This window comes from Hevea brasiliensis, chromosome 6 (assembly GCF_030052815.1).
Source record: "Hevea brasiliensis isolate MT/VB/25A 57/8 chromosome 6, ASM3005281v1, whole genome shotgun sequence".
Taxonomy (NCBI): domain Eukaryota; kingdom Viridiplantae; phylum Streptophyta; class Magnoliopsida; order Malpighiales; family Euphorbiaceae; genus Hevea; species Hevea brasiliensis.
Genome location: NC_079498.1, coordinates 106483097 through 106506093, shown reverse-complemented (window position 1 = coordinate 106506093; position 22997 = coordinate 106483097). Strand labels below are relative to the sequence as shown.

At 32.9% G+C, this 22997-nt stretch overlaps 2 protein-coding genes and 1 long non-coding RNA gene across 4 annotated transcripts; all 3 read left to right on the top strand.

Moving 5' to 3' along the window:
• Positions 1 to 2319, top strand: LOC131181011 (uncharacterized). The gene is made up of 2 exons (XR_009149646.1): positions 1 to 638; positions 1382 to 2319. It is a non-coding gene; the product is annotated as an uncharacterized LOC131181011 (long non-coding RNA).
• Positions 2320 to 12264: 9945 nt separating this feature from the next.
• Positions 12265 to 15924, top strand: LOC110642278 (eukaryotic initiation factor 4A-14). 2 transcript variants are annotated; one of them, XM_021794265.2, is made up of 5 exons: positions 12265 to 12433; positions 13886 to 13955; positions 14041 to 14147; positions 14504 to 14934; positions 15040 to 15924. In XM_021794265.2, the coding sequence occupies exons 2-5, from the start codon at positions 13888 to 13890 to the stop codon at positions 15673 to 15675; spliced, it is 1242 nt and encodes a 413-aa protein (XP_021649957.2). In that variant the 5' UTR covers positions 12265 to 12433; positions 13886 to 13887; the 3' UTR covers positions 15676 to 15924. The 2 variants fall into 2 exon arrangements, with proteins under 2 accessions (XP_021649957.2, XP_058005065.1); XM_058149082.1 differs by lacking the exon at positions 12265 to 12433 and adding an exon at positions 12907 to 12929.
• A 2823-nt stretch (positions 15925 to 18747) lies between these two features.
• On the top strand, positions 18748 to 19098 carry LOC110642284 (uncharacterized). Its single transcript, XM_021794268.1, has one exon. It carries the CDS (start codon positions 18748 to 18750, stop codon positions 19096 to 19098), a length of 351 nt encoding a protein of 116 aa, XP_021649960.1.
• Positions 19099 to 22997: the final 3899 nt, after the last annotated feature.

Below are 22997 nucleotides of genomic sequence, written 5' to 3'. Positions count from 1 at the left end.
ATGAGATTTTTGGCGTGTGACAGTGGGTTTCCACTGTAACAGCCACCCAATTTATTAAAAAAAAAATCAAAATAAAAAAAACGGGAGGAGAAACCCCCCATTTTCTCTTTTCTCTCCTCTCCTTCCCTCTCTTCTTCTTCTTTCTTTTTCCGGTGACCGGCCGGCGACCTCCCGAGCAGCTCCCCACCCGGCCGGCGACGGCCACAACCACCAAAAACGGCGGCAAGAGAGAGAGAAGAGAGAGAAAACGTGCGCACAGTGGGCAGCGACTTTTCGGGCCGATTCCGGCTTCATCCGACGTCCGATCGAGGCGATTCAGGTGGCGTTGGAAAGCTTGTTCCGAGAGCTTTCTTTTGATACCAATTTTACAGTAAATGGAGGTCGGATGAGTGAGATATGGAGGAGAGAAGTTTCGGGTTTTTCAAGCTTTTCCATCAGATCTACGACGATCCGACATTTAGATCGACGATCCGAGACCACCTATGGACTGAGGAAGAGGAGAGGAACATGGTGGTATGATCAGATCCGGCAAATGTCGCCGGCGACCGACGGTGGCTCCGGTGGGCTATGGAGATGATTCAACTTCTAGAGGCTTCCTCATAAATTTTTGGAATTTTTAAGACACAGATAAACTTCGGGTAAGACAATTTCTATTATTTCTCGGTCTGTGAGCATAAATACAGTGTTTCTTAAACAGGAAAAAATGGAGAAAAATTCTAAGAAAAATATATAATGAAAGTAAAATTATTTGGAGATATTCTATAGTGTTTGTTGAATTTTTGAGTGATTGTAGAATATTTTTGAAAAATATAAATGGAATTTAGTTAGATTTTTAGCATATGGGCATATAAGATTATTTGAAATTAAGATAATTAAATTTTATATAATTGGTTGAAGCTTGAGGATGGAGGTTTAAATATGTGGATATTGAATTTGGTTTAATTAAGAATATATTAGATGTTGGAAACTTATGGAATCGAGTAAAATTCTTGGATAAAATATTCATGGGTGATTAGAAAATTACAATTCATTTTGCAATAGCCTTATAATATTATTAAGGACCGCAGGGCAAAATTTGAGAATTTTTAGAGCTTGTTTGAGTGGATTTTTGAAAAATATCAATTATAGGGACTAAAATGTAATTTTTTAAGATTTTGAGTATTGTCTGATTTGGAGGGCCCAGGAGGGGCCATGTGATATTGATGAGATGTGATTGTGGAAATTGAGAATTTAGAAGTGTTATTTGAGCCTTTTTGCAGGTTGGGTAGGTCCCAGGTATAGGGGAAATTCTGCCGGATTTCCGGCATGAATTAGGCTGTCTATTGCCTCTTTAGAGTTTTATTCTAACTTAGTACTAATAAATTTATAATTTAATTATTAGGTGATCGAGGTCAGCTATTTTTCTGCATCCAGCAGCCACAATAGTCATCGGTGTACTGTGAGTAAAATATTAATTTTAATTTTAATTTCGATATTATTATATATTTAAGCATGCCCATGCATCACTTATATGTATGTATCTATGTAGTTAAACTCTAGGCACATTTTATGTTGCATTCACAACTGTTAAAGTGCCATGGATGTTGTTGTGGTAATTTGGAGCAGTGGGCGTGCGTTAGCGTGCGTGTGATGTGGTGTGGACTATGGATAGGACGGGTAGACACGGCTTGAGATCTTCGCTGGGACCCGATCCTTCGGGGTAGTCACGGCTTGAGTTCTTCGCTGGGACCCCGATTTGGTTTATTAAGCGAAAGTCTGGCTTGAGTTCTTTGCTGGCACCAGGTTGGATTTAAGAGAGCTGTATAGGGGATCAGCTCCCATATATTATGATTGATATTACTGGGTGTGTGAGTGCTCCAAATTACCTTTTTGCTGTTATGATGTGAATTTATTGCTGATGCTGCATTTCACTCTACAGGGTGCATTAGTTTTAGTTAGTTATAGAGATTATGGTTAAAATTGATATTTTACTCTCTGAGTCGAACGCTCACTCCTGTTCAATATTTTTTCAGGCCACAGGAGGAGTTATTTTACAGAGCAACCTGTTTCATTCCTCGCAGGTTTAGCGTCGATTATTTAATTGTTTTACTATCTTTTCTAAATTTAAAATCTAGAACTCCGCATGTATTAGTAATAGTGTGGACCTTGTTAGAAATTGTGTTAAATTTAAATTTTTGAGATTAATAAATGAAGATTTGTATGGTATTTAAACCGTTTGTAAATGAGGTAATAGGGTTGAGCTGGGCTCCCCTGATTTTAGTTTCTGAAAATTTCTGGGCTAAGTTGGCTCGAAATGAAAATATAACAGTTTGATTTAAATTATTTTATATGCATATTGGGCCTAAATTGTGGGTCTGGTTATGGATTTGAGGAATAGTTAGGCTTACTACGGGCCTCGGGGGCTTTAAGCTGGCTCAGGTCCTAGTGCCGGTCTGGCCCATAGGTTGGGTCGTGACAAAGTTGGTATCAGAGCTTAGGCTCTAGATTCATAGGAAAGAATATACTTTGGGAGTGTAAAAGGAGTCTTGTTAGGATGTTACATGCGGAGTATAGGATTCTGTTTCGTCTTTTCTGTAAGTCCTTGTTTCTAGATTCTGCATTATACCTCGGGAAATATAAAAGTAACTCAGTTAGTGTCTTGATTTTCGTGGAGTACATAGAAACATAAAACAGATTTAGCAAACTTATTGAGGTCTACCATGGAAACACGTACTCCAATAAATACTATATTTTTGTCAGTATGGGTTTAAATGGTGTGCCCATTTCGTGCAAGGCACGAGTACATAAAAGTGAGTCTTGAAAGTACAGTTGGCCTAGATAAGGATGAGGATACCACTGCTGGCAATCATCAGTAGGTGACCCAGTCAGAATAAGTTTTTGATAATAGAAGATTCAAGAGAGATAATAAATTGGGAGACCTAGTCTGTCGGGACGTATCATAGTAACTGTACAATGTTCTTGTGTAGAGCTGCGTGCATCCCCGTGGTGCTCCATAATGAGGGTGTTTGAGATGGCTTCTGTTTTGGTATAGTTATGCCAGAACAGAGTTCTATATTTGCAGAGGAGCTGGGAACTCCTAGTTAAGAGTCTAGAGTTAGAATATTGAAAGGTCACAGTTGGGTGATAACTAGAGTCAGTGACTTAGTTACCCTAGCATGAGCTAGAGTTACAGTAAGAATTGCCATCAGACTAGAGGTTTCGGACTAGTTGCAAAGTAAAGGTGACACTTATAGAGTGAGACCATCAAGTCTTCGGTATGGAATTTTGGATGGTTTTTGCAAAACGATAAATGTTTTGCTTAGAACTTAGTGAGAATAGAATACCTTGTGTGTATTAGCAAGGTGTAAAGTACAACTCTACTACCTAGAGAAGGTCGAAACTATGAATTGATGATTCACAGAGCTATAATATGATAAGAGAGACATTAATTGACATGGTTTTGGGCAAGGTGGTAAATATAGTACCTTTGTCGCAGTAAGTTAAGGTATAGTCCTATCTTTTTAGCAGGGATCGAAGGTTATTATTAATAATGGTGACGAACAAAATAGTGCCCCAGATGGGACTGTAAAGTATGGTAGAGAGTAGTTGGCTCGGGTATCCTGCATATGATGCAAGTTCCATTATAGGAATCATATATAATTAGATCACGATGGATGTAAATCCTTTGAATTGGATGATGGGTTTGGGTGCCCGGAATCTTAATTTTGGCTAATTGAGTAAACATGGAAAATAATAATAATAAATAATAATAATAATAATAATAATAATAATAATAATAATAATAATAATAACAAATAAATAAAATTACTGCAGAATCAGTTCTCGAGGTAGTAAGGGTATTATGTAAACTAAAGGATAAGAATAGAAATCATACGATAAAGGTATGACTGTAATTTCCTGAGTTTCTTTCTAACTTCATATTGTTCAAAATAATAGTATAATCTAATTATAACAGTATTAAGAGTAATAAATTAGCAAAGATAAATCATAGAAGGCCAATGGATAGAGAAAGTGCATAATGAAGGCTTGGACAATTGGTGCCAGATGCAATATAATCTAAATGCCAGTAGAAGTAGTAGCTAGAGTGGTCAAAGGACTAAATCTGAATAGCACAGATATGTGATAACGTGGTAGAGACTCTGAAAGATATAGTTAGCAGGTACAGCTGTCATGTTAGGAAGAAGAATGGAACCAGGGATAGAATAGTTAAGTTCTATTTTGGGTAAGACAAAGGAAATAAATGGAAGGACAACCTGAAGGGCGCATAATAAAAGGAACAAAGTTAAGATATAGGGTAGGCTAAGTGTTATTCTTGGCAAGGTAAATGACAAGGATGGAGAATCCGAAATGGGACCATATTAGTGAGAATAGTGATGGAGGTATGGAATTTAGGAATGTGATACTCATAGCACGATGTAGCTGAGATTGTGATAGGAGCTAAAATGTAGAGCTTGGAGTTACATAATTGGATCATACTTTATTTATTCCCTATTTCTAAAGTGAAGTGGATAGTAATGGGGCAAGATTCTTTTAACTTGTTAACAGTATCAAGAAGATTAGGCGATGAATACAATAATAATGAGCAAAAAGTAGAAGGTGTGCAATGATATTGCGGACTATCTAATTAGGCAGAGAAAAAGAAGTTAGTAAGTAGTAAGTTGAATAAAAGTCAGTCTAAGGGATCAAATAGGTATGATGAGTGAAAAGAATTATAGATAATGACACATAGGCTTTAGGTTAGACTTTTGAGATAGTGAAAAGGTAGTTAGAGGTTCATTATAAATGTCAGGCAAACATTTTTAGTGTGACCAACAGAATCACTTTGCAGTGAAGCAATAACGACAGAACAACAGTAGCGGTAGAACGAGAAGTGACAAGTCTGGGTGGTTATAAATCACTAGAAAGTTCAAGGATCAAATTAATAACCATAGATAAGGATGGAATTAGTGTTGGAAGAATCTATGAGTAAAAGAGATCTTTCAGGAATCAACAAAAGTTAAGGGCACAATATAAACGATGAGAGATATGAATCATAGGTCGAGTATAAGTAAAGTTAATAAATTATAAAATATTATATCAGGAAGGACAATGGTACGGTAAAGGGTTCATGCAGATGATGCATTATGGGTAGAGCACAATTGTGCTAGGAGGTGATGAAATTTAGAGAGAAAAACCGAGAAACATAGGTTAAACGTTGTTATATGGACAATCGAGCGTAGTTGAATATAAGAGTATTTTTTTCTTTCTTTTCAAGTTTAGCTTGTGCTTTTGGTTCTAGAAGGTTATATAAGGAACGGAGACTGAGTCAAGGAGACCTAGTTAATTGAGAGTTTGGTAGGCACCAATTCATACATAATTTCCTGATATGAGAATGACATGAAATGCATTACCTAGTGTTAAGTATGAAAGGACGATCAGAATAGTGACAGGAGTCAAATGGAGTTAGCTACCAAGGCTTGCAACTGTTTTAAACTATGAGCTAGAGGAAGTACTATTTATGGAAGAGTTTCAATAGATGAAATTGTTTCTAATGGAAAAAGTTGAGGCTGAAGTTTGGAAAACTATGGGCAGTATATGTGATTATATTAAGGAGAATGAACATGTGAAGTATCTTGTTTAGAAATAAGGCATGGCACACATTTTCCATAGCCGTGTTAGTTCAGATGGAACTTATAGTTTATGGGGCTCCTATTTATCCAGGATAAGCAATTTCCTACTAAGGCTGGTAGGGAATGATAATGTTCTGATAGTAAGTTGGGAAAAGGAGATACAAAAAGAAATTTCTATGGGTAATTATAAGTGTTACATAAGGTGAAGAATGTGCTGGTAGGAGTAAATCGTAAGATTAGAATTCCTGAAGTAATAGAACTAATAATCAAGATAAGACTAAGAAATAAAATGAAAGTTAAAGTTGATGATGGGATGGACATTCTTGAAGGAAAAGGTGTAAGGATGAGATAGGACTAAAATTAAGGAATACGTACAGCAGGTTGAAAAGATATCAACAATACCAAAAATAGGAAAAGGGAAGTGGATAATATGCAAAGGACAGGAAGAAAGCTCGATAGAGCCAGTTATAATGATGAGGATAAGGAGGAATAGGTATGCTAAAAACACACTAAGGGATGTTTAAAATAAGTTATTATGAGATGATAGATTAAAGGAGTAGTGGAGCCTCGATCTGAGTTCCAATGTGTCAGAAGTAGGCCACATACTAAGAAGCTAAAGGAAGAAGTCTGGATATTTCCATTCCAGAGAAGGAGTGAGAATTGATAAAGTCGCATGGATTGAGTTATCAGGGAATATAAACACTTTTGTTACCTAGAAGGAGGAACCCAGTTTACTTTCCAATGTTGATAAATGATACACTTGGCCCCTGGAGAAGACTCTACCTGACTAGTTACATAAGATGGATAGAGTTTGGTCTAAGCACCTTAGTAATGACACAAAAGGAGATTAAAATTTTGAAATATCATGGGAGTGAGAAGACTTATAGGTATTGACCACTAAGGTCATAAGAAGAGTGAAGATCTCGAACAGGATGCCTAGATTAGGTGCTACAGGAAAGCTACTCATAAGATACCATGGAACAAGGAACATAAGTTATGTCATTGGGGAAAACAAAGATTATTGAAACAAAGGGATGAGGACTGAAATCATCAAGAGACACGTTAGGGCGTAATAAAAGTGAGGTAAGCGCCAAAGTTAATTAAAGTTATCAGATATCATGTCGAGAGTAATGGAGTTATAATGAATACCTGAGATGACAGAAGAATGGTCAATGAATAGCCAAGAGATAAGAGCATCTCTAGATAGAGATGGTGACAAATAGGACACCATAGTAGAATCAGAGAGTAATAGAATATCATATATAATATACGAAGGGTTTGAAGAATAAATGTTTTACCAATCTCTGCATAGCTGGAGGAGTAATGATTGTGCTTGTCCTAATAACCTTCTTTTCTTTATTTCTTTATTTATTCGAAAATTCGAGGACGAATTTTTTTTAAGGGGGGAAGAATGTAACATCCAGAAGAAAAAAAAAAAAAAGATGATGGGATTTTTGGCGTGTGAAAGTGGGTTTCCACTGTCACAGCCACCCAATTTATTAAAAAAAAAATCAAAATAAAAAAAAACGGGAGGAGGAACACCCCCCCCCCCATTTTCTCTTTTCTCTCCTCTCCTTCCCTCTCTTTTTCTTCTTTCTTTTTCCGGTGACCGGCCAGCGACCTCCCTAGCAGCTCCCCACCCGGCCGGCGACCCTCCGGCGACGACCACAACCACCAGAAACGGTGGCAAGAGAGAGAGAAGAGAGAGAAAACGCGTGCACAGTGGGCAGCGGCTTTCCGGGCCGATTCTGGCTTCATCCGACGTCCGATCGAGGCGATTCAGGTGGCGTTGGAAAGCTTGTTCCGAGAGCTTTCTTTTGATACCAATTTTGCAGCAAATGGAGGTCGGATGAGTGAGATATGGAGGAAAGAAGTTTCGGGTTTTTTAAGCTTTTCCATCAGATCTACGATGATCCGACATTTGGATCGACGATCCGAGACCACCTATGGACTGAGGAAGAGGAGAGAAACATGGTGGTATGATCAGATCCGGCAAATGTCATGCGTGGCCGTGATGGCTCCGGTGGGCTATGGAGATGATTCAACTTCCAGAGGCTTCCTCGTAAATTTTTGGAATTTTTGAGACACAGATAAACTTCGGGTAAGACAATTTCTATTATTTCTCGGTCTGTGAGCATAAATACAGTGTTTCTTAAACAGGAAAAATTGGAGAAAAATTCTAAGAAAAATATATGATGAAAGTAAAATTATTTGGAGATATTCTATGGTATTTGTTGAATTTTTGAGTGATTGTAGAATATTTTTGAAAAATATAAATGGAATTTAGTTAGATTTTTAGCATATGGGCATATAAGATTATTTGAAATTAAGATAATTAAATTTTATATAATTGGTTGAAGCTTGAGGATGGAGGTTTAAATATGTGGATATTGAATTGGGTTGAATTAAGAATATATTAGATGTTGGAAACTTATGGAATCAAGTAAAATTCTTGGATAAAATATTCATGGGTGATTAAAAAATTACAATTTATTTTGCAATAGCCTTATAATATTATTAAGGACCGCAGGGCAAAATTTGAGAATTTTTAAAGCTTGTTTGAGTGGATTTTTGAAAAATGTCAATTATAGGGACTAAAATGTAATTTTTTAAGATTTTGAGTATTGTCTGATTTGGAGGGCCCAGGAGGGGCCATGTGATATTGATGAGATGTGATTGTGGAAATTGAGAATTTAGAAGTGTTATTTGAGCCTTTTTGCAGGTTGGGTAGGTCCTAGGTATAGGAGAAATTCTGCCGGATTTCCGGCATGAATTAGGCTCTCTATTGCCTCTTTAGAGTTTTATTCTAATTTAGTACTAATAAATTTATAATTTAATTATTAGGTGATCGAGGTCAGCTATTTTTCTGCATCCAGCAGCCACAATAGTCATCGGTGTACTGTGAGTAAAATATTAATTTTAATTGTAATTTCGATATTATTATATATTTAAGCATGCCCATGCATCACTTATATGTATGTATCTATGTAGTTAAACTCTAAGCACGTTTTATGTTGCATTCACAACTGTTAAAGTGCCATGGATGTTGTTGTGGTAATTTGGAGCAGTGGGCGTGCGTTAGCGTGCGTGTGATGTGGTGTGGACTATGGATAGGACGGGTAGACACGGCTTGAGATCTTCGCTGGGACCCGATCATTCGGGATAGTCACGGCTTGAGTTCTTCGCTGGGACCCCGATTTGGTTTATTAAGCGAAAGTCCGGCTTGAGTTCTTCGCTGGCACCAGGTTGGATTTAAGAGAGCTGTATAGAGGATCAGCTCTCATATATTATGATTGATATTACTGGGTGTGTGAGTGCTCCAAATTACCTTTTTGCTATTATGATGTGAATTTATTGCTGATGCTGCATTTCATTCCACATGGTGCATTAGTTTTAGTTAGTTATAGAGATTATGGTTAAAATTGATATTTTACTCTCTGAGTCGAACGCTCACTCCTGTTCAATATTTTTCCAGGCCACAGGAGGAGTTATTTTACAGAGCAACCTGTTTCATTCCTCGCAGGTTTAGTGTTGATTATTTAATTGTTTTACTATCTTTTCTAAATTTAAAATCTAGAATTCCGCATGTGTTAGTAATAGTGTGGACCTTGTTAGAAATTGTGTTAAATTTAAATTTTTGAGATTAATAAATGAAGATTTGTATGGTATTTAAACCGTTTGTAAATGAGGTAATAGGGTTGAGCTGGGCTCCCCTGATTTTAGTTTCTGAAAATTTCTGGGCTAAGTTGGCTCGAAATGAAAATATAACAGTTTGATTTAAATTATTTTATATGCATATTGGGCCTAAATTGTGGGTCTGGTTATGGATTTGAGGAATAGTTAGGCTTATTACGGGCCTCGGGGGCTTTAAGCTGGCCTAGGTCCTAGTGCCGGTCCGACTCATAGGTTGGATCGTGACAAATTTATTCGAGTTGATTAGATATTTTTTTTTTACACCCCTAATGGCTGGTATTTTTTTTTTCTTCTTATAATTTAAAAAGATTATTCTAGAAAATGGTGGTTTTGAGTTGTCAAACAACTTTTCAACCCACTTATTCATGAGTTAAAGATTATTTAAAATTTATATATTCCTATTTTATCATTGTATAACTTATAAAATTCTTATTATATTCTATTCTTTTATAAAGCATATTTAGTGGTTAATTAAAAAAATAAAATATGTCTTTAATTATTATTAAAGTATTATTTATAAAATATTATTTTATTTAAATAAATATTTTTAAATCATTTATTTATTTAAAATAATAAAGAGTATTGTAATAATTATTATATTTATTTTACCATAACATATTATTTAATCAAATAAAAATTTATAAATAAAAAAATTATTAACTATCATTTATTATATTATCTTTATTTAAATAAAAATCATACTATATAATATAATATAATGTAATACGATATATTAACATGTATTAAAAAAAATTTAAAGAGTGAAAAAATTTCGAATTAAATCTTTCAATCTCTCTATTTTAATACTAATTAAGTAATATGCTCAAATTGATAAAAATCTTCTAAAATTTCATTTTTGTAAATAAATTATATTTTATTATATGTATTATTTAATTCTATCATATTAAAAAATTTATAAATAATACAACATCAGTTAAAAAAAATTATAATATCACATCATAATTCACATAATTAATAAATAAAAAGATTTTTGAAATATAATTTTAATTGTATATAAAACATAATAAATGAAAAAATAAAAAGAAAGTGATTGATGATGAATAATATATAGTTTAATATAACTGTTATAATTATTATTAATTAAATCAGCCTTTCTATATAAGGTTCAAAATTAATTTGGGCTTAAAAAACTATTGATGAGAGTCAATTTCCAAACTCGTCTTTTCCTTCCTTCGGGTCGATGTTTTGTCAAGTGGGGACAGATTAAGCATTATACAAATAAGATTAATTAATTGCCAAACAGTGCCAAAGTCCTCATAAATTTTGGTAACCTCCTTATATACCTTATATTTAAAATATTACCAATCAAATTCTATAATTCATATATCACATGCATATGGGTGGCTATGTTTGAATCATAATTATAAAGATTAAAAATTTACGATTTAAATAGTGTTCTTTATAGTGTTCTTATTTATATCGAAGATATTTTACTATTCTTAAAAGATGAGAGACTCTACTTTCCTATAAAAATAATTTTAATTTGAATTTACTCAAGTTGATTGAATTTATAAAGATAATTAGAATTGGTTTCGATTTATTAAAATTAAAATACCCTTTTATTTAATTTTCGTTAATTAAAAGCAATTCCATTAAAAATTTTATATTTTCTTGAAATTATAAAATTTAATTTATATTATTTGTCATAATTAATTATTTCATCCACTTTAATCTTCAATGACATTAATTAGGTTTGACAACAAAAACATGGAAACAACTCTAATTTATATTTTTAAAGAAAGTTTTGTTTATTTAAATTATTATATAAAAAAATAATTCATTATATTAAACATGCATAATAAATATATTGAAAGTGGATATTTCAAAATTATTTATTCTATCTTTATTTATTATTTTTAATGTTATTTTAGATAATATGAAACTAATTTTGATGTTAATTTTAAAATAATAAGTAATTAATAATTGTAGCATAATTTCAAAGATAAAAAAAAAATTATTCGCCCTAAGATTTATTCTTTTTTTATTTTTTTAATTAATTAATAGATAATATGACGTAACAAGCACTTGGGTATATTACGTATGTATCCACAAAGCTACTTTTTGATTGGATTGAAATCCTCTACTATTAATTGTAATTGGGTCCTTTCCATTTCTAATTTTATTTATTTTTATTGATTATCCTAATTTTACTAATACACAGAGATTTAGAATTTCTTAGACCAACAACAAATAGTTACATATTTTCTTTAAATTTTATTAATTATAAATTTTAAAATTATAGCTTTATTAATATGAGCATTATTTTCATCGTTTTAGTTAAAAATTTATAAAATAAAAAAATAATGATAAAAAATTCATCAAAGATTATCGCGATGATTTTTTAATGCTTAAATTAAAGGGATATTATTATAATAGGAATGTAATATAGAAAGAAGAGAGAATAGGTCCAAGGGGAGGAGAGAGAAGATTTGAGAGAGAAATTCGGTTTTATTTATATTTAATTTATTTATAAAAAAATTAATAAAAATATATACTTTAATATATTTTAGAGAATATTTTTTATAAAATATATTACTCAATAAAAAGGAGTTTATGTTATATTTAATTATTTTATAGTATATCAATTAATTTTTTAAAAATTATTATTATTATTATTATTTTCACTTATTGATATAAATTTTATGTCTAATAAAACTAAATTAAAAGAAATTATATAATTAATTCTAATTAATTTGGTATATGTGTTTGAAATTACATATTTTTAATTTTATAAAAATAAAATAAAATAAAATAAAATAAAATAATATAATATAATGCGAAAATATGGGGTTGGGCTGAAGTTTCTTTCCTTGTGCCACAAGAAGTAGAATTTCTGTGAACTAACCAAACAAAGCCTAAGGTAATAAAAGGGAAAGTGGGAGGGCAAGTGCGGAAGATCGGACAAAAAATTGGTACAAAAGGGTTTTTGCAGAGTAAATTGACCTAACATTATAAACGATCGCAAGTCACACGAGCTTAGTCTCTTACCCTTCAAACTCCAAGGCGCAGATCCGAGGAGTTTGGGATTAGAAACCCTAGTTTTATCTCTCTACTCTCAAAAAAGTCTCCAAATCTTTCTACCTCTCCATCAACCTCTTGCTTACAATCAGGTCTTTTCCCTCACTCTCTTTATTTCATTCTCTTCTATTTACATGTGTCTGTGTGCGTAATTAGCTGGTTTGTAATTGTTGCTGTCGGTCTTCTGGACAGATCTATACGTGAGTTGATCTTTTTCTTAATGTTTAAGGTTATGATTTTACGTATCTCTACCTGGGTATTTGTTAAACGCTTTATTTATTTTTTTTTTGTTGCCCTTTTTGGAGGGTGATTTAGCTGTGGATTTGATATGGTGGTTGGCTTCGTTTTTTGGACCTGCGATTGATCTGTTTCTTTGTTTTGGAGTTAAAGTTTTGAGTTTTATTATTTGTATGATGTTTTACTTGAGTGATTCTAGGTCTAGTTAGTTGTTCAGGTTATGAGAGGTCAGCTGGTCCTGATTTGAGAACAAAGAGAAAATAGAGGAGTACCAGATTGTTACTATAGAACAGTTTTATAAGCTTTTTAGAGGAAGAATTATTCTTTCTGGGACTCTGGCCTTGATATAAGGCAAGATGGATTAACTTATTTATTGGTCTTATCAGAAGTTGAATAGACACTAAATTTTTTTACCTGCTAGCTATTAGACTGCTAATTCTCGTTCCTCAATAGTAGCATAGATCTACTTATGTGCTATGCCTTATTAGTACTTTTTGTTTTGTTCTTATGGTTTTCTATTTAGGTGGTACTTTTCTATAGAATACTCTCTGTTTGTTCTCAATTACAATTGTAGAGCACATACAAAAGGGTAGATATTTGTATGTATTTACTATTTAAGACAATTTGCCAACATTTGATGCTACAGAGATGCTTGTTTTAATGATTATCCCATATTAGAAGGCTACAGTTTTATGATAATGTATTGTTGTCTAATTTCATGGTGGGAGATAGTAACCTGTTTCTTTCAATCCATTGAGAAATAGTCTCTTTCTTAACTTGTTTTATTAGATAACGAGTCCTTGGTTCTGAATTTTTGATATTCTGGAGGACTGGGCAAAGTAGTCTTATGGTGAAGGGTATATACCCTATGTATCAGATACCTGGCTGCCCCTTGCATATCTTCTTCTCCGGACACTAAAACAGAAGTTTAATGCTTGTTCTCCTCTTTATGTTTGGTTTGCAAGTTTGGCTCTTCTGTGACAATTTCCTTCTGTTTCTTACCATTATGGGGTAATGGGTGGACGACAGTGAATCATTGTGTGGTCTGGTGGATTATTTCATTTGTGTTTGTGTGTTCTTTCTTGTGCTTCTAGCATTTACGGAATAATTTATAAGGACGTTCTTCCCTAGATTGTATAATATGTTATACAATCTTTCTGATTTTCTCTCCTTTTTATTGGTGGAACTGATGCAGTACCAGGATGTAATTGTGTTCTTTACCTGTTTAGTTTTGTAATTTGTATTATGACACTTCCCTCTCAAAGTTTTGTAAAATTTGCATATAACATATGTTTTTCTTTATGCAGTCATGGCAGGTTTGGCACCAGAAGGATCTCAGTTTGATGCTAAGCAATATGACACCAAAATGAGTGAATTGTAAGTTTTGTTACCTCTGGGTGTATAGCAGGAATTCATTGTGATTTGATGTCAATATTTGTGCATGTTTTTGACAACTTTGCAGACTCTCAAATGAAGGCCAAGAATTCTTCACCACATACGATGAGGTTTATGACAGTTTTGATGCAATGGGATTGCAAGAGAACCTTCTGAGGGGCATCTATGCTTATGGTACTTTTTTATCTTTATATATATATATATATATATATATATATATATATATATATATATATATTTGTTGTTTTGTTTCCTTAAATATGATATCTGCAAATTTTTTGGGAATGTGATGGTCATTCTCAATGCTTGTTTTGTTTGGAATCAGTTTTTACATGATTCCTTGCCTGCCTGCCTGTTCTTATGAGGTTTTGAATGAGACTAATGGGGTTGGGATCCTTCTGTTTTGTTTGACAGTATAACTGTTAACATTTATTACTCTCTGACTTTGTATGCTTGATATTTATGTGCCTTTTTCTTGAGTTAATTCTTGCTGGAGGATGCTGAATGTCTTTTCCTAAATTTTGTTCAAGGTTTTGAGAAGCCATCTGCAATCCAGCAAAGGGGAATTGTTCCATTCTGCAAGGGTCTTGATGTAATTCAGCAGGCCCAATCTGGAACCGGTAAAACAGCAACTTTCTGCTCTGGCATTCTCCAGCAACTTGATTATGGTCTAGTCCAATGTCAGGCACTGGTCTTGGCTCCGACTAGAGAATTGGCGCAACAGATTGAGAAAGTTATGCGAGCCCTTGGTGATTATCTTGGTGTGAAGGTTCATGCTTGTGTAGGTGGAACAAGTGTTCGTGAGGATCAACGCATTCTTCAAGCTGGTGTTCATGTTGTTGTGGGCACTCCTGGTCGTGTGTTTGACATGTTGAGAAGGCAGTCACTTCGCCCAGATTACATTAGGATGTTTGTATTGGATGAGGCTGATGAGATGCTTTCACGTGGTTTTAAGGATCAGGTAATCAGAACTTCTTTTCTCCCTTCTTTTAACCTAGTCTTAGGAGCTCTTGATGGGCTTTGTAATCTTCCTTCTCTGGTTCTAATGTTGTTTTATGGCCATCAGATCTATGATATTTTCCAGTTGCTGCCGGCAAAAGTTCAGATTGGTGTGTTCTCTGCTACCATGCCACCAGAGGCCCTTGAGATCACAAGGAAGTTCATGAACAAGCCTGTTAGGATCTTGGTTAAGCGTGATGAGCTTACACTTGAGGGTATCAAGCAGTTCTATGTCAATGTTGAGAAAGAAGAATGGAAACTTGAAACACTATGTGATCTGTATGAAACACTAGCCATCACCCAGAGTGTTATTTTTGTTAACACAAGGCGCAAGGTTGACTGGCTTACTGACAAGATGCGAAGCCGTGACCATACAGTATCAGCAACTCATGGAGATATGGACCAGAACACTCGTGATATCATCATGCGAGAATTCCGTTCTGGCTCTTCTCGTGTTCTCATCACCACCGATCTCTTGGCTCGTGGTATTGATGTGCAGCAAGTTTCCCTCGTCATAAACTATGATCTGCCGACTCAACCCGAAAACTACCTTCATCGGATTGGAAGAGGCGGACGGTTTGGAAGAAAAGGTGTTGCCATTAATTTTGTGACAAGGGATGATGAGAGAATGCTGTTTGACATTCAGAAGTTCTATAATGTGGTCATCGAGGAGCTGCCATCAAATGTTGCTGATCTCCTGTAATGAGAATTTTTGGTGTTTTGAGAAAGGGTTTCTTACTTAATGTGTTGTTTTTCCTTTCTTGTTTAGTGTCTTAATTTAATATTTTCAGACATATCTGACAGTTTAATCTCATATGAGTCCTCAATTGCAACCTGAAGAGATTGTCTAGTTGTTATTTACCCTTTTTAATATTTTTGCCCTCTTGGAAAGTTTTGCATGTTGGGTTTTTTGTACTGTATACCCCCTTTTCTATAAATTATTATTGTGGAATTGTCTACTTGTCCATATTAGATTGCGAGTTTAATCTTTGATATGTATATATATATATATATAAATTTTTTTTTTTCATAGAGTTTAATCTTTGTTGGCTTTGCTGTTTTAACTACTTTTCGAATTAAGTTGACGCCTGGGTTGAAACTTGAAAGATACGAAGTGATTTTATATGATTATTATTAATTGCTGTCTTCTCAAGGCATATTCTACGACTAAAGGTAGTTAAGAATGTTTCATGGCCGTGCCTGTATTAATTTTTTTTCCTCTTCCTTTTTATTTCCTTGTAGTGTTTTTATTTTTTAAAAAATTTTATCTTTTTTTCAATGGAAAATGATTGATGAAATAGAAATACATGGACCTTGCCCGTTAATATAAATAAGCCTAAGTAAAACACAGAACAAAGACAAGGCTTAAACCTACCAAATGGGAGCCCTAGCGACTAACTGGGTTCGGGACCTGAAAAGCACATAACCATCGCCACCATTAGAGAGATTGATCGGATGCAACAGGGGATATAGAGTAAAACATTCATGGAAGCACAAAAGAAGAGAACTCTTCCAAAGCAAGGGCTTGAAATACAAAACATCCATCCTAAACCCAGAAAGAGCTTCCTAGACAAACCCAGGGCGTGCTAGGCGACGAATTAGGACTGAAAAGACGAGTTTAGAACCATGGAAGAATCGAGAGAGTCTGCGTCTCATTCTCATCTAGCTCAGGAACCAGTGACCAAGCTAAATCGATACCCATAGGCCCCTGAGTTACTAGCCAACAGGGATATCCCCTAGAACCATAACCACGGAACCATCTCCAAGCAAATCTTCCATCTTTCCTTCATCATAAGCCTAGGATCTGCAAACAAAAGCAACTCCAAGAGAGACTAGAGTGGCCACAAAGAGACCCATAAAAAGAGGGTACTAAAACTCCAAGTTTGAAGATTAGAAAACCCAAGCAAAACAAGAGAACATAAACTAAGGAAAACTCAAAAAACAAATATAAATGAAAGAAGAGGTAGAGGAAGAGAGTCAGCCGGACCTCTCAGACCTGTAACTCAAAAGATTATTTTGGGAAATTATTTTTCAGTCCTTATTTCATAAGTAACATTAAATTCTTATATTTTTTAAAAAAGCAAAAATATTTCTAAATTTTAATTATGCGTTTCTCTGTCTACTTTTATTAATTTAGTCATTTGTTAATAATAATAATTAATATAATTAAAACTTAAAAAAATAAATTATTAATAAAATTTTCGTACAACTTAAGAATGAAGTAATAATTATCTTGAATAGTATTAAGATATTTTTGGTCCTTATTAGTAGTAAAAATTGATGAAAGTATGCATGGAGCTTTTCTTGGTTAACAATAAAAAAAGTCCCATAAAAAAAAAGAGAACATAATCATATATATTTGTTAAATAAGTAATTTTTATTATAATTTCTCAGATTTTGACTCACTTAAGCAAACATCATTGCATGTAATCTTTGCTTAAATTTCTAATCACAGGAAAATCCATACTTATAAGACCTAAAGTACAGTTAAAAGAATATTATTGTAATTAATAATTTTTTATAATATTAAAATTATTTTTAGAATTATAAAATTTTAAATTGAAAAAAAAAATACTAAAGAAAACAATAATGGAAGTGAACTACCAAGCTGTGCACTCATACCTGTAGGGCCCATTAATGGTCAAATCAAATTAATAAATTTACTCAAAGGGGATGGTAAATTGGACCTCTGGATAAATGAATTCATGTTGAAACTTTTCAAATTTTTCAGATTTTAGATTTTATTTTTTATTTATATTAAACTATTTTTATGATTTTTTGAAGTTAATTTATTAAATTTATAAAGATATATTATAAGGTTATGAGAACTTATATTCGGCTTTAAAAAAATATATATCATGAAGAGGGACATTATATAAATGAAAAAGATTAATTTTTTTTAATTTTTTTTATAAATTGTAAGATGAATATATATTTTAATTAGAAAAATATTTATAAATAAACAATTGCCAATCCCTATTTGTCTTAAAATTTTAGTACCTAAAAAGAATAATTGAATTAAGAAATTAAATCACTGATGAGTTTATTTCAGTATAATTTGAGTAATCTAAAATTATGAATTTTGATTTAAATTATAATTAAAATTAAATAAATAAAAATATTAAATAATATAAAATATATTTTTTTCAATTTCATACTATTCTAATTTTTGAAATCATTTCAATATTAATAAATTTTGTTATTAAGGCCAAAAAGTCAGATTATAATATTTTAAGAAATGATGAAGCATAATCTAATGTCCCAAAAAATAACATTAAATTGTCATAATCTAATGGCTGCCAAATTAGCTATTATTTTCAAATTTTCAATTCAGTTGCAACAATCTCATCAGGGGAAAAGGAAAATTTTCCCAACAGTCAAATCCTGAAATCCCAAGTGACACGTGGCCTTAAATCACCATTCAAACTCTGGAAGCAGCCTCATGGATCACCATAGGCAGAGGATCAATGTGGAAAATGTCACCAATCCAATAATTTATTCCATAAGAAAAAATAAATAAATAAATGCAGATGCACAAGTAAAAGGGTATAAAGACGCCAACTTGAACTTGAGGCGTTCCCATCTCAAAGCCAAAAGCAAGTCCCACTTCAATAAATTACAACTACTCCTCTAAATAGCAAAGCAATCCCAAAGCAAGATTTTCTTTTGCTTTGTTTTTGTTGTCTTTCTTTTCTTCTCTACAATCTAACCTTAATTCTTGAACCTATCAATTTGTGTGTAAGTGATTCTTGTTCTTTAGTTTCTTGTTCTTTCAATGGAGGGCTTTAGATCCAAGTCTTGCAGAGATGGAAGGATGCAGATAGAGGAATATTATGGAGGCAAGGCAGGACCAACAAGCATGCAAGATTTAAGGTCATATAGTGTGAGCTATGCAGGTTCTACACAACCAAATCAATTTGGCAAGGAAGTGAAGATCAAGAAAGGGAAAAGCAATCTTGGGTCATCTTCAAAAAGCTGGAGCTTCAATGATCCTGAGTTACAAAGGAAAAAAAGAGTTGCAAGCTACAAGGTGTATACCATGGAAGGCAAGATGAAAGGGTCCTTGAGAAAGAGCTATAGGTGGATCAAGGACACTTGCACCCAAGTGGTCTATGGATGGAGGTGACCAATTCTCATTTTCCCTCTTCTTCTTAAATCAAGAAAAAAACATTGTGTTTCTTAATGTTATGGAATGGATGTTCAAGATCCGAAGTATTTCTCTTCTTACGAGTATAAATGTTATTTGAGTTTATCAAGAATTTGTGTAGTAAGGTTGTGAACTTTTCTCTTCTTCTTTTGGCTCCAAAGGAAGCCAGATCTGGGAAATTGGATTCTACTATGTAAGTGTGTCATTAGTGACTGTAATGAGATCTGCAACAGATTGGCTTGATTTGGAGATTAAAACTTTTAATCTTTTGTCTCGTAATAGACTAATCTGGGGTTGTGCTACTGTGTTTCATGACCAATGCTTGTAAGTCTATGTTTGGGTAAGTGTAGATTCTTGGTAAGTACAGATTTGCATTTTCTTTTCATGTTCTGGGTAACATCACTTGGCTACCCAGAAAGCAAGGAGATGCAAGGAGAATTCGCCTTGTAATTATTCCATCATTAACGTAATTAACATGGCAATGGAAGGCATTTAAGATCATGATCTATCAATGTCACAATCCACAATTTTGAGTCTTGACCGGTGCATAATTTAAGTATTCTTAAATCATGCAAGTTTTATCAGGATATTTTGAATAAATATATTATCACTTACTAATTTCAAAAAAATTAGATAAAATTCAAACAAACAAAATACTAAATAAATATTATAAATATCCTGTAAGTAAACTGCGGAGTCTCTACACATTTTAAATAAAAATTTAAACTGTTTAATGAGCTAAATTAATTATTAGTCCGAGAAAACATGAATTCGGACATACCATGAGAACAAATTAAAGATTGTCCCTCTCCAGAAAATGGACTGAATATTTAGATCGCTGCAGAATTCTACTGATCTGAAACAGATAACAAACAGAGAAAACGTGGTTTGAGCTAATGCTCAGTGAATGATAATTACAGCACACAACGGAACAGGAACAGTCAAACAATTGATTAATTTCACAATAAATTTTCTATTTAATAAAATCATGCTCATGCTATCAAAATCATTAATAAAATAATTTTATAAAACGTATATATATAAAAAGTTTATTCAATAAAATTTTATAGTACAGTACACCAGGGTGATGATACTCCACATCACCAAAGGCTAGATGGTAACTGCGCTACCAGATATTAGATACCTTCCTTCTCCTTCACAGATATCAATGCATATGATACTAATGTAAACCATAAAGTGCAATAATGCATGACTCAACAATGCAACCTAATACTGTAATAGTCCATACGGAGGGGCCAGATAGCAAATACAGATACTGAGTACAACTATCAATTCAAAACAGAAAATCAAATTGTACAAATCAATCAAAATCCACGAAAAATTTCAGATAGCAAATAATAACTGATAATGCAATTTTAACAGTTTATTTTAATAATTTCAGAGAGTCAATAAGATCAAATCAATATCAAATAAATTCAATATAACACATCAATAAATTTTATATTCAAATATTAATCAATATAAAGACATTAAAGGCCTCTTCCAGGGATCCTAATGGCTCTAATGCAGAGATAATTGATAAAATCAATTATTTAATCAAAATCAGAATAAAATTCAATAATAAAATAAAACTCTAGAAAATCATATATAAAATAATTATTAAAATATTGATTTAAAATTTCATTTAATAACAATTTTAATGCTAAGAAATTTTAAAATGGACTAAAACGGTGTCATGTATTATAATTACCACTCACCTGAAACCTCCAAGACAATGGTTATTTTCAATGGAAGAGAGATAATTTCAACTAACAGATTGAATATTCGAATCTCCTATACACCCAAAATATAAAAGAAAAATATTAAATAATAATAAAATAAAATAACTTTAATATATATATATATATATATATATATTTCGGTAGATGGTGGAACGATAGGGACGTGGAGTTGGTTTCGGTGGATGAACAGGATGTAGAGCGAACTCTTTTGTGTGCATATATATATATATATATATTACAAGTATCGGTAAAGAGAAAACCTTTTATATATTTTCTTTTTTTTTTTTTAATAAAAATCAGTTATTGTCTAATAGTAATTATAATCAACCTAATTCAATACCAATGATCAAAGAAAAAAAAATGAATTTCTAGAGTAGTTGTCACAGATCAAGGAAAGAAAATAAAATCAGATTCATACATTATTGAACAAAGAACGAGAATTTTTACCATGAAAACAAAATCGAAGGTGATGAATAGAGAAGTAAAAATTTAGGGATTCTCTGCGCACATCAGATTATAAATCGTATATATATATATATATAAAAGATTATGAAAATACCTGTTGAGAGTATTTGGTATAAAAGAAGATGATAAACAGGCTTTGAGAATAAAGTTTAGCAGAAAGAGATTATTAGAGTATATATATTTCAAGAGTTCCATTAGGTGTATAATGGGATAAGAGTTATTATTGAACTGAGTTGTTCAGATTACAGATATATATTTAATTTCAAAAATAATATATCTATAAAAATAAATAAGCAGGCCATCCAATAAAATATTCTTTTTTTTAGATAATTATATTAAATTATTGTTAGCTAATTAAAATAAATAAATAGATAAAATATTGGGTTTCCACATACTTTCCCCCTTAAAAGAAATTCGATCCCCGAATTTAAACAGACAAAATTTGATCCCCGAATTTAAACAGACAAAATTCTAACCTGAAGAATCAAATAAATGAGGATATTTGGCTCGTATTTCAGATTCTGCCTCCCATGTGGCCTCACTACTTGAGTGATTATGCCACAAGAATTTGACCAAAGCCACTTCTTTATACTGAAGTTTTCTAATTTTTCGATCTAAAATCTTTACTGGTTGCTCCTCATATGACATATCATCTCTAAATTGTATGGTTTGAGGTTGCAAAATATGAGATGGATCTGGTACATACTTTTGAAGCATAGAAATATGAAAAACTGGATGTACATATGCAAAACCAGGTGGAAGGGCTAAACGGTAAGCAATTGCTCCAATTCTCTCTAAAATTTCAAATGGACCAATAAAACGAGGACTGAGCTTCCCTTTCTTCTCAAACCTCATAATTCCTTTCATAGGTGAAACTCTCAAAAACACATGATCACCAACCATAAACTCTACATCTTTACGCTTAGGGTCAGCATAACTTCTCTGTCGACTCTGAGCAGTCAAAAGTCTATCACGAATTAGCCGAACCTTCTCTGAAGTTAACTATATCAACTGTGGTCTAGTAAGCCTTCTTTCTCTAATTTCATCCCAACAAATCGGTGACTTATACTTTCAACTATATAATGCCTCATATGGAGCCATCTCTATACTTGCCTGATAATTGTTATTATAAGCAAACTCCACTAAAGGCAAATGATGATCCCAACAGCCACCAAAATCCATAACACATGTACGAAGTATGTCCTCCAATGTCTGTATAGTCCTTTTTGACTGTCCATCTGTCTGAGGGTGAAAAGTAGTACTAAAGTTTACTTGTGTTCCTAAAGCTTCTTAGAATTTCTTCCAAAATCAAGAAGTAAACTGAGTACCACGATCAGAGACAATGGAAGCTGGAACACCATGAAGACTAACAATCTTGTCTATATATAACTGTGCAAGTTTAGTAAAGTCATATGTAGTCTTCACAGGAAGGAAATGAACAGTTTTTATGAGTCTATCCACTATCACCCAAATTACATTATAACCACTTTATGTACTAGGTAAACCCACAATAAAGTCCATGGCAATGTGCTCCCACTTCCACTCGGGAATAGGTAATGGGTGAAGTAACCTAGATGATCTCTAATGTTCTGCCTTAACCTGTTGACAAGTCAAACATTTAACAACAAAGTCTGCAACATCCCTCTTCATGCCACCCCACCAATAATGCTC

Coding starts and splice junctions, on each gene's coding strand:
- LOC110642278 (XM_021794265.2), top strand. CDS start 13,888: ATGGCAGGTTTGGCACCAGAAGGATCTCAGTTTGATGCTAAGCAATAT. Junction 13,956..14,040: donor GACACCAAAATGAGTGAATT/GTAAGTTTTGTT, acceptor ACAACTTTGCAG/ACTCTCAAATGAAGGCCAAG. Junction 14,935..15,039: donor CACGTGGTTTTAAGGATCAG/GTAATCAGAACT, acceptor TATGGCCATCAG/ATCTATGATATTTTCCAGTT.
- LOC110642284 (XM_021794268.1), top strand. CDS start 18,748: ATGGAGGGCTTTAGATCCAAGTCTTGCAGAGATGGAAGGATGCAGATA.